Source organism: Schistocerca piceifrons, chromosome 10 (assembly GCF_021461385.2).
Source record: "Schistocerca piceifrons isolate TAMUIC-IGC-003096 chromosome 10, iqSchPice1.1, whole genome shotgun sequence".
Classification (NCBI taxonomy): domain Eukaryota; kingdom Metazoa; phylum Arthropoda; class Insecta; order Orthoptera; family Acrididae; genus Schistocerca; species Schistocerca piceifrons.
Genome location: NC_060147.1, coordinates 89,733,282 through 89,749,227, shown reverse-complemented (window position 1 = coordinate 89,749,227; position 15,946 = coordinate 89,733,282). Strand labels below are relative to the sequence as shown.

Sequence of the window (15,946 nt, the reverse complement as noted above, 5' to 3'; positions counted from 1 at the left end):
GTTCCACTAAGATCGAGTGTTAGCGCCCCTGGCTCACCGACGTATTAACTGGCAAAACACTTGGTCTCTCTGCTCCAACCACAAGTGGGGAAGACCGAAACATACATAAAGGGCTCAGGACATTTCATTGAGAAGCTGAAGAAACGTAATCCTCGTCAGCTTTGATATCGTTTCCTTGTTTACGAAAGTGTCACTCAGTGACGCTCTGGAGTACATCGGTTCCATTCTCCCGCAAGACATGACAAAGCATGTCTCACCACGAGCTACACTCCTGGAAATGGAAAAAAGAACACATTGACACCGGTGTGTCAGACCCACCATACTTGCTCCGGACACTGCGAGAGGGCTGTACAAGCAATGATCACACGCACGGCACAGCGGACACACCAGGAACCGCGGTGTTGGCCGTCGAATGGCGCTAGCTGCGCAGCATTTGTGCACCGCCGCCGTCAGTGTCAGCCAGTTTGCCGTGGCATACGGAGCTCCATCGCAGTCTTTAACACTGGTAGCATGCCGCGACAGCGTGGACGTGAACCGTATGTGCAGTTGACGGACTTTGAGCGAGGGCGTATAGTGGGCATGCGGGAGGCCGGGTGGACGTACCGCCGAATTGCTCAACACGTGGGGCGTGAGGTCTCCACAGTACATCGATGTTGTCGCCAGTGGTCGGCGGAAGGTGCACGTGCCCGTCGACCTGGGACCGGACCGCAGCAATGCACGGATGCACGCCAAGACCGTAGGATCCTATGCAGTGCCGTAGGGGACCGCACCGCCACTTCCCAGCAAATTAGGGACACTGTTGCTCCTGGGGTGTCGGCGAGGACCATTCGCAACCGTCTCCATGAAGCTGGGCTACGGTCCCGCACACCGTTAGGCCGTCTTCCGCTCACGCCCCAACATCGTGCAGCCCGCCTCCAGTGGTGTCGCGACAGGCGTGAATGGAGGGACGAATGGAGACGTGTCGTCTTCAGCGATGAGAGTCGCTTCTGCCTTGGTGCCAATGATGGTCGTATGCGTGTTTGGCGCCGTGCAGGTGAGCGCCACAATCAGGACTGCATACGACCGAGGCACACAGGGCCAACACCCGGCATCATGGTGTGGGGAGCGATCTCCTACACTGGCCGTACACCACTGGTGATCGTCGAGGGGACACTGAATAGTGCACGGTACATCCAAACCGTCATCGAACCCATCGTTCTACCATTCCTAGACCGGCAAGGGAACTTGCTGTTCCAACAGGACAATGCACGTCCGCATGTATCCCGTGCCACCCAACGTGCTCTAGAAGGTGTAAGTCAACTACCCTGGCCAGCAAGATCTCCGGATCTGTCTCCCATTGAGCATGTTTGGGACTGGATGAAGCGTCGTCTCACGCGGTCTGCACGTCCAGCACGAACGCTGGTCCAACTGAGGCGCCAGGTGGAAATGGCATGGCAAGCCGATCCACAGGACTACATCCAGCATCTCTACGATCGTCTCCATGGGAGAATAGCAGCCTGCATTGCTGCGAAAGGTGGATATACACTGTACTAGTGCCGACATTGTGCATGCTGTGTTGCCTGTGTCTATGTGCCTGTGGTTCTGTCAGTGTGATCATGTGATGTATCTGACCCCAGGAATGTGTCAATAAAGTTTCCCCTTCCTGGGACAATGAATTCACGGTGTTCTTATTTCAATTTCCAGGAGTGTATTTCACGTGGAATGGCGATTTCTACGAGCAGCTGGAAGGCGTCGCCATGGGTAGTCCAGTGGTGGCCAACTTCTTCATGGAACATTTAGAAGCACAGCCACTGGACTCGGCGACTTGTAAGCCTAAGGTGTGGCGCAGATACGTTGATGATACTTTCGTTGTGTGGAGGCATGGCGAAGAACATCTCGGTGACTTCCTAACACACCTCAACAGCCTCCACGCCAACATAGAATTTACTATGGAAGTACGAGGGTGAGTCAAATGAAAACCTTAAATTTGTAATAACAAATCAAAATTTCGCGCCGTTATCCTGTAAGTTGGTAAGCGTGCTACAACAGCCTGCAGAATGGCCTGTAGGTGGCAGCATAGTGCAGATGCACACATCCCGTCGCAGTATCAGTATAAAGATGGCCGCCCCACTCGCGACTTGCACCAGGAAAGAACAGCGTTTTGTTATTCGCTTTTTGCGTAGTGAAGGTTTGAAATATATTGAAATTCATCGACGAATGCAGGTTCAGTACGGTGATGCATGTTTGTCACAGCAGCAACTCTACGAATGCAGTAGGAAGTTCGCAAATGGTGTGACTTCAGTGGAAGATGCTCCTCGTCCAGGTAAGGCGCAGCGAGTTGTGACTCCACAGAACATTGCAGCAGTTGAAGCCATAGTGAAGGAAAACCGCCGAGTGACACTGAATGACATTGCGGCATGTTTACAGATTAGTCACGGGTCAGCACACCACATTATGCATGATGTGCTCCAGTTTCACAAAGTGTCTGCAAGATGGGTGCCGCGGCAGCTGACTCCTGAAATGAGAGAGCGACTTCTTGATGCTTGTGAAGAACTTCTTCGGCGCTCCGAACGAGAAGGTGATCCTTGCAAGAATCGTTACTGGGGACGAAACCTGGGTGCACTTCCACCAACCGGAAACAAAGAGAGCGAGCAAGGAATGGCGCCATTCCTCATCACCAAACCCAAAGTAGTTTGGAACAGAACCATCAGCAGGGAAGTTTATGCTGACTCTCTTTTGAGACGAAAAATGCGTCATTTTGGAGCATTACATGCCTAGAGGAACAACTGTTACCAGTGCATCATACACAGATCTCCTAAAGAATCATCTGCAGCCTGCAATCAAATCAAAGCGACGTGGATTGCTGTCAGCAGGTGTCCTTTTGCAACATGACAATGCAAAGCCCCACACTGCTCGTACAACAGTTGCAGTTTGCATTTTGCATTTTGAGTGTCTTCCTCATCTACCATACATGGACCACCAAAAGACGCAATGGGAGGAAAGAAGTTCTGTTCTGATGAAGAGGTACGCCACGCAGTGCATGAGTGGTTGCGCGGTCTACCAAAAGAAATTTTTTCTAAAGGAATTTATGCACTTTGCAAGCGCTGGAGGACTTGCACTGAGCGTGGGGGAGATTATGTTGAAAAGTGATGCAGCTTTGTGCCACTTCTGCACAATAAATAATATTTAAAAAATTTAAGGTTTTCATTTGACTCACCCTCGAGGAAAAGGACAAAAGAATCTACCATTTCTAGATGTGCTGGTCACAAGGGATGGCGAAAATCTGGGATATATCGAAACCCGACACAGACGGACCGATACTTGCACAAACTGTCAAGCCACCAACCGAGCCAGAAAAGAGGCACGATCCATACGCTCGTAACGCGGGGCAGGACGAAAATGTGATGTGAGCCGCAGCACTTCAAACGCGAAATGCAACACCTGGAAAGTGTTCTGAGGAGCAATGGGTACTCCACAAATTATATTAGAAGTGTAACAGAGCCAAACACTCGGCGAAGTAAGAAACCAGAAAAAGAAAAGTCAGGTACTGCCTTTCTGCCATATATTCCCAGAGAGTGTGACAAAATCGGCCGTATATTGCACGAACACGGCGTGAAGACAATTTTCAAACCGACAAGGGAGATCAAAGACTGTCTTAGATCGGCAAAGGATATAAGCGACCCACTTGCAATGTCGGGAATATACCGCATACCATGCACATTCGGAAAAGTTTACGTCGGAATGACTGGACGATCAATCAAAACCAGGATCAAAGAACAAGAGCGACATTGCAGTTTGGGGCAGGCGGAATACGTAAATCGGCCGTGGCAGAGCACGCGCTGAGTGAGACCGACCACGTAATAAAATTCGCCGACACGGAAGTTCTGGCTGTAGAGAAGCACTATCACACGCGCGTGTTCAGAGAAGCTGTAGAAATACAAAAACACGGGAATAGCTACAACAAGGAAGAAGAAAGCCTTAAGGTAAACGGATCCTGGCTTCCCGTACTGCAGCGAACGACCGTCGTACGTAGCAAGAGGAGAACCGCAACGGAAATGACAGCGGAGAAGCCCTCGGACGTTGGCGCGCCAGGTACATATAGTCTGCGGCCGCGAGCTCGGCTCCAGTTCACCAACGGCAACGGGGGGTGAAGCTTTGACAACGCCAGCCACTCGTGCTGGCGAAACGTCAGAAAGATCATCAGACAAACGTCGGCCGAAGAGCCCGAGACAGAAGCAAATAAGCAAAACTATAAAACTGTGTCTTGTATAACGTGGAATTGGTCTCCAAAAAAACTTTTGTTTATTGTCTGGTGTTGAGATGACAAAACGGAGGTGAGGGTGGGGGAGGGGGAAAGGTTGACGACAGCATTGTAGGTCATGAGAACCCAGGAGGAAAATGGCTTGGGCGGTATTAATATAGAACTGATTAAACTTGGGGTACAAGTTCAACACAAAGTTCTGTTACACTTTTCAAGTATACGGAGTAGTCCATTGACCGTAAGCGGGCCAAATATCTCACGAAATAAGCTCCAAACGAAAAAACTACAAAGAAAGAAACTTGTCCAGCTTGAAGGGGGAAACCAGATGGCGCTATGGTTGGCCCGCTAGATGTCGCTGCCATAGATCAAACGAATATCAACTGCGATTTTTTAAATAGGAACCCCCATTTTTAATTACATATTCGTGTAGCACGTAAAGAAATATGAATGTTTTTGTTGGGCCACTTTTTCCCCTTTGTGATAGATGGCGCTGTAATAGTCACAAGCATATGGCTCACAATTTTAGACGAACAGTTGGTAACGGGAATGTTTTTAAAATTAAAATACAGAACGTAGGTACGTTTGACCACTTTATTTCGGTTGTTCCAATGTGATAATGTACCTTTGAGAACGTATCATTTCTGAGAACGCATGCTGTTACAGCGTGATTACCTGTAAATGCCACATTAATGCAATAAATGCTCAAAATGATGTCCGTCAATCTCAATGCATTTTGCAATACGTGTAACGACATTCCTCTCAACAGCGAGTAGGTCGCCTTCCGTAATGTTCGCACATGCATTGACAATACGCTGACGCATGTTGTCAGGCGTTGTCGGTGGATCACGATAGCAAATGTCCTTCAACTTTCCCCACAGAAAGAAATCCGAGGACGTCAGATGCGGTGAACGTGCGGGTCACGGTATGGTGCTTCGACGACCAATCCACCTGTCATCAAATATGCTATTCAATGCCGCTTCAACAGCACGCGAGCTATGTGCCGGATATCCATCATGTTGGAAGCACACCGGCATTCTGTGATGCAGTAAAACATCTTGTAGTAACATCGGTAGAACATTACGTAGGAAATCAGCATACACTGCACCATTTAGATTGCCATCGATAAAATGGGGTCAATTATCCTTCCTCCCATAATGCCCCACCATACATTAACCCGTCAAGGTCGCTGATGTTCCACTTTTCGCAGTCATCATGGATTTTCCGTTACCCAATAGTGCACATTATGCCGGTTTATGTTATCGCTGTTGGTGAATGACGCTTCGTCGCTAAATAGAACGCGACCAAAAAATCTGTCATCGTCCCGTAATTTCTCTTGTGTCCAGTGGCAGAACTGTACACGACGTTCAAAGTCGTCACCATGCAATTCCTGGTGCATAGAAATATGGTACGGCTGCAATCGATGTTGTTGTAGCATTCTCAACACCGACGTTTTTGAGATTCCCGTTTCTCGCGCAATTTGTCTGCTACTGATGTGCGGATTAGCCTCGACAGCAGCTAAAACACCTACCTGGGCATCATCATTTGTTGCAGGTCGTGGTTGACGTTTCACATGTGGCTGAAGACTTCCTGTTTCCTTAAATACCGTAACTATCTGGCGAACGGTCCGGACACTTGGATGATGTCGTCGAGGATACCGAGCAGCATACATAGCACACGCCCGTTGGACATTTTGATCACAATAGCCATGCATCAACACGATATCGACCTTTTCCGCAATTTGTAAACGCTCCATTTTACGAAACAAATACCGTCCGCACTGGCGGAATGTTACGTGATACCACGTACATATACGTTTGTGTCTATTACAGCGCCATCTATCACAAAGCGAAAAAAGTGGTCCAACTAAAACATTCATATTTCTTTACGTACTACACGAATATGTAATAAGAAATATGGGTTCCTATTTTTAAAAACGCAATTGATATCCATTTGACCTATGGCAGCGCCATCTAGCGGGCCAACCATAGCACCATCTGGTTTCCCTCTTAAAGCTAGACGAGTTTCATTCTTTGTAGTTTTTTCGTTTGATGCTTATTTCGTGAGATATTTGGCCCAGTCACTATCAATGGAGCACACTGTATACTTGGAGCTGAACAGGATGCACAGCATTTGTCTTTCATGGAGTACCTCAGCAATGTAGGGGCCAGTTGTCACCTGGTACCAGTGTACACACCATCTACAGCGATCCACGGCGACCAATGGCCTCACTTAAGACGCTAACCAATATTTCGTAAATTTACACTGGAAACACCGTGAAGGAAGCAGTGGGACAGGTGTTGGAGTGTGGGAACTGTCGCTCATGGGAGTATAGTGTAGGGCAGGACATAAAGATGGCTGGAATGGCCAGCGGCGATCACTCACCTGGTGGCCTCGAACTGGTACTGCGGCCGGCGCATCACCAGCAGGCGGGGCAGGATGTGGATGAAGACGCGCTTCACCCAGGGCGCCATCTTGTGCGTCTGCGGCGACCGGAAGTGCACGTTGAGCACGACCACCGTCACGCAGATGCTGCGGCACACACACAGACACGGGAGGCCGCCATTAGTCGCCGGCCCTGCAACGCAGTCCCACTTTGGGAGTAATGAGTTCGGGGAAACAGACCTTCCAGTGGCAGCAGACAACAAGTGACCTGATGTCGGTCACTGAACAAAATGCCCAGAATCTACACCATCTGACCAGAAGTATCAATGGATATTAATATGGGGGTGTGTCCATTCTTCACCTTGATGGTGGCTTGAATTGTCTGATTGTCTGCATGGATGGCAGCCCATTTCTCCTCAAGAACCGAATACAGATAATGCTGAACGCCAGGGCCTGATGTCAGTCACTGAATGAAATGCCCAGAATCTACACCATCAGACCAGAAGTATCAATGGACATTAATATGGGGTGTGTCCATTCCTCACCTTGATGGAGGCTTGAATTGTCTGAATGTCTGCATGGATGGCAGCCCATTTCTCCTCAAGAGCTGAATACAGATAATGCTGGACACTGGGGCCTGATGGCAGTCACCGAATGAAATGTCCAGAATCTACACCATCTGACCAGATGTATCAATGGACATTAATATGGGGTGTTTCCATTCTTCACCTTCATGGTGGCTTGAATTGTCTGAATGTCTGCATGGATGGCAGCCCATTTCTCCTCAAGAGCCGAATAGAGATAATGCTGAACGCTGGGGCCTGATGTCAGTCACTGAATGAAATGCCCAGAATCTACACCATCTGACCAGAAGTATCAATGGACATTAATATGGGGTGTTTCCATTCTTCACCTTCATGGTGGCTTGAATTGTCTGAATGTCTGCATGGATGGCAGCCCATTTCTCCTCAAGAGCCGAATAGAGATAATGCTGAACGCTGGGGCCTGATGTCAGTCACTGAATGAAATGCCCAGAATCTACACCATCTGACCAGAAGTATCAATGGACATTAATATGGGGTGTTTCCATTCTTCACCTTGATGGAGGCTTGAATTGTCTGAATGTCTGCATGGATGGCAGCCCATTTCTCCTCAAGAGCTGAATACAGATAATGCTGGACACTGGGGCCTGATGGCAGTCACCGAATGAAATGCCCAGAATCTACACCATCTGACCAGATGTATCAATGGACATTAATATGGGGTGTTTCCATTCTTCACCTTCATGGTGGCTTGAATTGTCTGAATGTCTGGACAGATGGCAGCCCATTTCTCCTCAAGAGCAGGAGAACAGATAATGTTGGACGCTGTGGCCTGATGTCAGTCACTGAATGAAATGCCCAGAATCTTCACCATCTTACCAGAAGTATCAATGGACATTAATATGGGGTGTGTCCATTCTTCACCTTGATGGTGGCTTGAATTGTCTGAATGTCTGCATGGATGGTAGCCCATTTATCCTCAAGAGCCGAATACAAATAATGCTGGACGCTGGGGCCTGATGTCAGTCACTGAATGAAATGCCCAGAATCTACACCATCTGACCAGAAGTATCAATGGACATTAATATGGGGTGTGTCCATTCTTCACCTTGATGGAGGCTTGAATTGTCTGAATGTCTGCATGGATGGTAGCCCATTTCTCCTCAAGTGCCGAGAATAGATAATGTTGGACGCTGGGACCTGATGTCAGTCACTGAATGAAATGCCCTGAATCTACACCATCTGACCAGATGTATCAATGGACATTAATATGGGGTGTTTCCATTCTTCACCTTCATGGTGGCTTGAATTGTCTGAATGTCTGGATGGATGGCAGCCCATTTCTCCTCAAGAGCCGAATACAGATAATGCTGGACGCTGGGGCCTGATGTCAGTCACTGAATGAAATGCCCAGAATCTACACTATCTGACCAGAAGTATCAATGGACATTAATATGGGGTGTGTCCATTCTTCACCTTTATGGAGGCTTGAATTGTGTGAATGTCTGGACGGATGGCAGCCCATTTCTCCTCAAGAGCCAAAAACAGAGAAGATAATGTTGGACACAGTGGTCTGGGGCGAAGTCGAGGTTCTAACTCATCACGAAGGTGTTCCATTGGGATCAGGTCGGCACTCTGGACAGGTCAGTCCATTTCAGGAATGTTACTGTCCACAAACCATTGCCCCACACCTGCTGCTCTATGACAGGGTCCTGATACAGTCATCATCTCCGAGGTGTTCCCCTACAGCACGCAGTACATAATCCTGCAAAATGTGTTTATACTTTTCTACGAGGGGGAGTTCAAAATAAATGTGGGCAGAGTTGTGCGATATGGCGAAAGACGACACGGCAGGTGAACGCGCACTTGCAAGACACCGATACATCACTGGGTACAGGTCGACCACGATCAAGCAGATGGCGCTGTAGCAGTGCCTGCACAAAGCGGAGGCCAGCCGCTCACTCAGTCTTTTCCTGGAGCTATGGAGAGAAGGTGCGTTTTGGAGTCGGGGTCACAGGCGGAAGTGAGAGCTGCTATCCGGTACGAATGGGCAGGTGGAGTATCACATACAGAAATTCATAACCGCCTTGTTGAGGTGTATGGGTCAGGTGTGATGTCGAGGCAAATGGTGCGGAGATGGTGCCAGCAATTCAATGATGGACGTCGGCAAGTGCAGGACATACCGAAAACTGGAAAGACGCACGCGGCCACTACAGATGCAAATGTCAGAAAGGTGGATGACATGATTAAAGCGAACAGGCGTATCACCATTGATGGAGTGGCGGCAGAACTTGGAATCAGACATGAGCGAGCTCACGAGATCATCCACGACATTCTTCGATACAGGAAAGTATCAGCACGATGTGTGCCCCACCAGCTGACCCCGACACACGTGGAACAACGCGTGGCGTTCAGCCTGGAACAGTTCGTGCGTTACCACGAATCTGGCAATGACCTTCTGTTTCGCTCTGTGACGGGGGATGAAACGTGGGTCCACTATTACACGCCCGAATCGAAGGCCGCCTCCATGGAGCGGAAACATCCGTCATCATCTGTCCGAAAGAAGTTCAGAAGCACTCCGTCTGCAGGTAAAGTGCTACTCACCGTTTTCTGGGACGACAAAGGAGTTTTGCTGCTGGACTTTCTGCAGGATGCAACCATCAATGCTGTGCGGTACTGTGCCACTCTGTCGAAATTGAAAGAGGTAATTCGGAAAAAGCGGCCTGGCCCGGGCTATCCGGAAAGGCCCGTACAGGACCTGCAACATGCGGTCGTGGATTATCCTGCTGAATGTAGGGTTTCGCAGGGATCGAATCAAGGGTAGAGCCACGGGTCGTAACACATCTGAAATGTAACGTCCACCGTTCAAAGTGCCGTCAATGCGAACAAGAGGTGACCGAGAAGTGTAACTAATGGCACCCCATAGCATCATGACGGGTGATACGCCAGTATGGAGATGACGAATACACGCTTCCAATGTGCGCTCACCGCGATGTCGCCAAACACGGATGCGACCATCATGGTGCTGTAAACAGAACCTGAATTCATCCGAAACAATGACGTTTTGCCATTCGTGAACCCAGGTTAGTCGTTAAGTACACCATCGCGGGCTCTCCCGTCTGTGATGCAGCGTCAAGGGTAACCGAAGTCACGGTCTCCGAGCTGATAGTCCATGCTGCTGCTCACGTCGTCGAACTGTTCGTGCAGATGGTTGTTGTCTTGCAAACGTCCCCATCTGTTGACTCAGGGATCGAGACGTGGCTGCACGATCCGTTACAGCCATGTGTATAAGCTGCCTGTCATCTCCACTGCTAGTGATACGAGGCCGTTGGGATCCAGCGCGGCGTTCCGTATTACCCTCCTGAACCCACCGATTCCATATTCTGCTAACAGTCATCGGATCTCGACCAACGCGAGCAGCAATGTCGCGATACGATAAACCGCAATGGCGATGGGCTAGAATCCGACCTTTATCCAAGTCGGAAACGTGATGGTACGCATTTCTCCTCCTTACACGAGGCATCACAACAACGTTACACCAGGCAACGCCGGTCAACTGCTGTTTGTGTATGAGAAATCGGTTGGAAACGTTCCTCATGTCAGTACTTTGTAGGTGTCGCCACCGGCGCCAACCTTGTGTGAATGCTCTGAAAAGCTAATCATTTGCCTATCACAGCATCTTCTTCGTGTCGGTTAAATTTCACGTCTGTAGCGCGTCATCTTCGTGTTGTAGCAATTTTAACGGCCAGTAGTGTATATCTTATCTTTAATGTCTCATTCCCTTTTTTCCTTTTCACACACAACTCTCCACAGTCGACACGGGAAACTTATTTTCCTACTCCCCCACGTACATTAAGCATTTCTTATGCACAGTAAGACGAAGACATTCTAACCAAGAAAATTGGCCGCCAATACCGAACCTCACCTCTCTCATATTTCACTGTTGGCGCCAGACATGATGGCAGGTAATGTTCTCCAGGCACTGGCCTATCTAAACCTTGTCATCTGATTTTCACTGGCTATAGCGTGATTCATCAAACCACTCCTTTACAGTAATCCACTGTCCAGTGATGTAGCTCTTTACATCACCTTATCGGAACTTAGCACTGAGTACAGAAATGTATGGCCCATGACCTCGACCATTGTACACAACGCATTTTGGCTCCCTACTCACAGTCACTGTGCTACATTCACTGCTGCCACAACTTTCGAACTCACGATTTCATACGATTTTTTTACAACCACCCTCCACGATGCTAGACGATCCCCGTCCGTCGTTATAGTTTAGCTGCGGCTGTTCCTCCGCTTTTTCGTTTCGCAATCAAATCACGAACTGTCGACTTAGGAGGTTCTAGAAGGGTAGAAATGTGCCAGATGGATTTGCTTCTCAGATGACATCTAATGATTTGTCACTGAGCACTGCTGACTTATTCCCATCTTACAGCGTGTCTACTGACAACGCAATCCTACCTGCCTCCTTTAATACCCTCGGGTCTGCCTCTCGTGACATCAGATTGCATTACCATCGAGGTGTCCAGACGCTTTTGGTCAGATAATGTAGACCTAAATCCATATTCTGCAAGCCCCTGTCGTGTACTTGGAACTGTATGATGTCGACCGCCCTTCGTAGATGGATTACAAGAAAGCTGATTGAATGTTTGTGGTGGAATGAGTCTAGCGCTGTCTTTGTCGTATCTACAGGACCAGTATATAGGGGACGCTAGACTGTTCCTTGATTTCTCATTCGGTATTGCTATTTCAAACTTTGTAAGTAGGAATGATATTTTCACTCTGCAGTGGAGTGTGCGCTGATATGCAACTTCCAGGCAGATCATAACTGTGTGGCGGACCGAGACTCGAAATCGGGACCTTTGCCTTTCGCGAGCAAGTGCTCTACCAACTGAGCTACCCAAGCACGTCTCACGACCCGTCCTCACAGCTTTACTTCTGCCAGTACCTCGTCTCCTACATTCCAAACTTTACAGAAGCCTTCGCAAGACATCAATCTGTATATTGAGCAAACAGTAAAAGAAACAAAAGATAAATTCGGAGTAGGTATTAAAATCCATGGAGAAGAAATAAAAACTTCGAGGTTCGCCGATGACTCTGTAATTCTGTCAGGGACAGAGAAGGACCAGGAAGAGCAGCTGAACGGAATGGACAGTGCTTGAAATAGGATATAAGATGAACATCAACAAAACCAAAACAAGGATAATGGAATGTAGTCGAATTAAATCGGGTGATGCTGCGGGAATTAGATTAGGAAATGAGACACTTAAAGCAGTAAATGAGTTTCGCTATTTGGGGATCAAAATAACTGATGACGGACGAAGTAGAGAGGATTTAAAATGTAGACTGGCAATGGCAAGGAAAACGTTTGTGAAGAAGGGAAATTTGTTAACATCGAGTATAGATTAAGTGTCCGGAAGTCGTTTCTGGAAGTATTTGTATGGAGTGTTGCCATGTATGGAAGCGAAACGTGGACGATGAATAGTTTAGAGAATAGAAGCTTTCGAAATGTAGTGCTACAGAAGAATGCTGAGGATTAGATGGGTAGATCACGTAACTAATGAGGAAGTATTGAATAGAACTGGAGAGAAGAGATATTTGTGGCACAACTTGACTAGAAGAAGGTATCAGTTGGTAGGGCATGTTCTGAGGCATAAAGGGATCTCCAATTTAGTATTGGATGGCAGCGTGGAGGAAAAAATTCGTAGAGGGAGACCAAGAGATGAATACACTAAACACATTCAGAAGGATCCAGGTTGCTGTAGGTACTGGGAGATGAAGAATCTTGCACAGGTTGGAGTAGCATGGAGAGCTGCATCAAACCAGTCTCTGGACTGAAGACCAGAACAACAACATTGAACAAGATGCCGCACTGCGGACATAGACAGGTGTTGTTGAGCGTTTGTAGAGATAACCGAGTTCACAGGGTTGTAGACCTTTACTTTTATTTGTATGTAGACTTTAATCAGTCTGTCAGCGGGGAGGGGGTGGGGAGGGGAGAGTAACTGGCACCACCCCTATTGTTGCTTTTTGGCATAATATAATCTTACATTTTATATAAATAATATAATGAAAATGACAAATGTGTAAAATATACGTAGAGCATCAAATATAAAATTTAAAAACATACATGTAAATAAAATAATTATGCGTATAAAATATAAAATATAACAAATATAAATATAAAAACTCCAAATGCAAAAACATAAACAACGTAATGTAATGTAATACACTTTCCCCCATGAAAACAGTGAAGTACCCACAAACCATGTGCAACTGCTTCAGGTACATGTCATTGGCGGATATGTGAGTGTTAAGAACTGCAATTCTATGTGACTGATCGAATGGCCAGCAGAGATCATTAGATCTTTGTACGTCCAACCTTGTAATCGGTTCAAGGACTTCGGCTGTTCAATATGAAATGACAATTAGAACACCAGCAGCCGTCCTTTTGTATTTAATTTTTTAATATCTTCAACATTTTGCGGCCCTGTCAGCAACTGTATAAATATTAATTTTTAATTAACAACAGCCCCAGTTGCAATGTTTACCTAGATTTACCTTGGTTTCAGTTGGGATAACCCAACCTTCTTCAGAATAAAAGGACAAACCGTAGTTCCTCCTATTCTGAAGAAGGGTGGGTTACCCCAACTGAAACCTAGGTAAATCTAAGTAAACATTGCAAGTGAGGCTGTTGTTAATTTAAAATTAATATTTTTTTTTTTTTTACGGAGTCAGTTTGGGACGGTGGGATGATAGAGATAACGTCATGTAAACCAGAGATCTGCAGACTCTAGTTGTGTAATATTGGCTCCTGTTCTGACTGCACACCAGACTGGGTCCCTCTCAGTTTACGTTGGTCAAGGATTGGCAAGATTGTGTAATGGAACATCGAAATTTGATGCGTAAATAAATTAAACGCAAAAGTGACGGCTGGAAGTGTTTGATTTTCATTTCAGAGTTCATTAGTGTTACCAGGACGGGTTGGATACATAAGGGGTATGAGCAGCGATCTGTGATCACTATGTAGGATAAAGAAATGTGGCGTACTCGTACGAGGCAGCCTTGTCAGCACATGACAATTTTAAGCGACCTTCCTTATAGTGGGTCTCCATTTCACCGACTGATGGTATCATGGGGCATTCGTATGTCGCAGTGGCCCGATGTTGGACTTAATGGATATGTGAGGGTATGCCTAATATTTTGGTCTGTCCAACAGAACGGAGGATCGCCATATTGTGCCCACAAGCTGACCCCTTCACATTTGCGCCTGCCCCCCGAGAACAAGTAATGGACTCCCTAACCTAGCCTGCATCGTTCCACACAACTGGTCGGCAGCATGTGGACTGGGGAATTCCCGTCCAGCGCGTAGGCTGGCGCTAACGCCACAACACGAATGGCAGCATGTTGAGTGGTACTGGGACAGGGAGGCACAGCCACTGATGAATGGCGTTGCATCGTGTTCAACGATGAATCGAAGCTCTGCACTACCCTGGATGACAATCATTGCGGCGACCTTGGGAGAGATGCCATCCTACTAACAATGCTTTGGAGAGGGGCAGCGATGTTACTCGTGGGATCACGGTGGGATGTGACATCAGCTATGACTTCAGGTGATATCTAGTAGTATTAGAGGGAACTCTGACAGCACAAAAAATGGTTCAAATTGCTATGAGCACTATGAGACTTAACTTCTGAGGTCATCAGTCCCCTAGAACTTAGAACTACTTAAACCTAACGACATCACAAACATCCATGAACGAGGCAGGTCGCGCGGTTCCAGACTGTAGCGCCTAGGACCGCTCGGCCACCAAGGCCGGCTCCGACAGCACAATGGTACGTCACGGACATACTTTGTGTTACCTCTCATGCGACAATATTGTGGTGCCAGTTTTCAACATGACAACTCTCGCCAAAAATATCATATATCTCTATGAATTAACGGCGTACTCTTATGGCCAGCATACGTCTCCAACATAATATGTGCACAACAGCACTGACGTGAACTCCGTCTTAGAATCAGTACCCTGAATATTAAGGAAGAGTTACAACAGTAGTGTGCCGATTTGCCTTGGAGACGATACGATGGCTTTATGGCTGAAATACACTCATGTTCTGAAAAAAAAAAAATAAAAACGATAGAACTAGAGATAACACGTTCATGTTCACAGGACGAGTACATTAGTATGTTCTGAAGAAATTATTACCATTTGAACCACGCCAGCCCGCGGATTCAAGGTCAACATCGATATTGCGGGGCAACACGTCCCACCGGTAAAAAGTGCCTGCGGCTGTCGTTGTCGCCATAAATCGAACGTAACGGATCAGGGTGACTTAGCAGACGTGCAGGATGCCTCACAGACGTATGCGCGAACCGTAACGTTAAATCAGTTAGTTTGAAAGAGGTCTCATTATTGCTATGAGAGAATGTGATGCATCCACCTGGGGAACTGCTGGGACAAAGTGTTTCAGCAGTGCAATGGGTGTGTGGAGAACCGTTCATGGAGGGTCGTAGAGCACGACGAGATGGGTCAGGTCTCACCACCCTGACCACTCCTCGAGATCGACACCGCATCCGAACGGCTTTGCAGGACGATCTACGTCCCCCTCGGCTCTGGCCGAACAGTGGGACATGTCGTACTCTATCAGGGGATGACAGTCTGTCGCCGTTTATTACGGCACGGGTTACATGCGCTTCGACCACTTCTCCGCCTACCTTTGACGAATGTGCAGAAACATGCTGGAGCGCAATGGTGTGTGGAACAATGACGGG

The 15,946-nt window shown here is 47.5% G+C and overlaps 1 protein-coding gene across 1 annotated transcript in view; it reads right to left on the bottom strand.

The window, feature by feature from the left end:
* LOC124718881 (acetylcholine receptor subunit alpha-like) overlaps nucleotides 1-15,946 on the bottom strand; it is a 638,987-nt gene that overhangs the window by 30,868 nt on the left and 592,173 nt on the right. Inside the window, 1 exon segment of the mRNA XM_047244518.1 lies at nucleotides 6,623-6,769. Within this exon segment, the coding sequence (XP_047100474.1) occupies nucleotides 6,623-6,769 (147 nt within the window).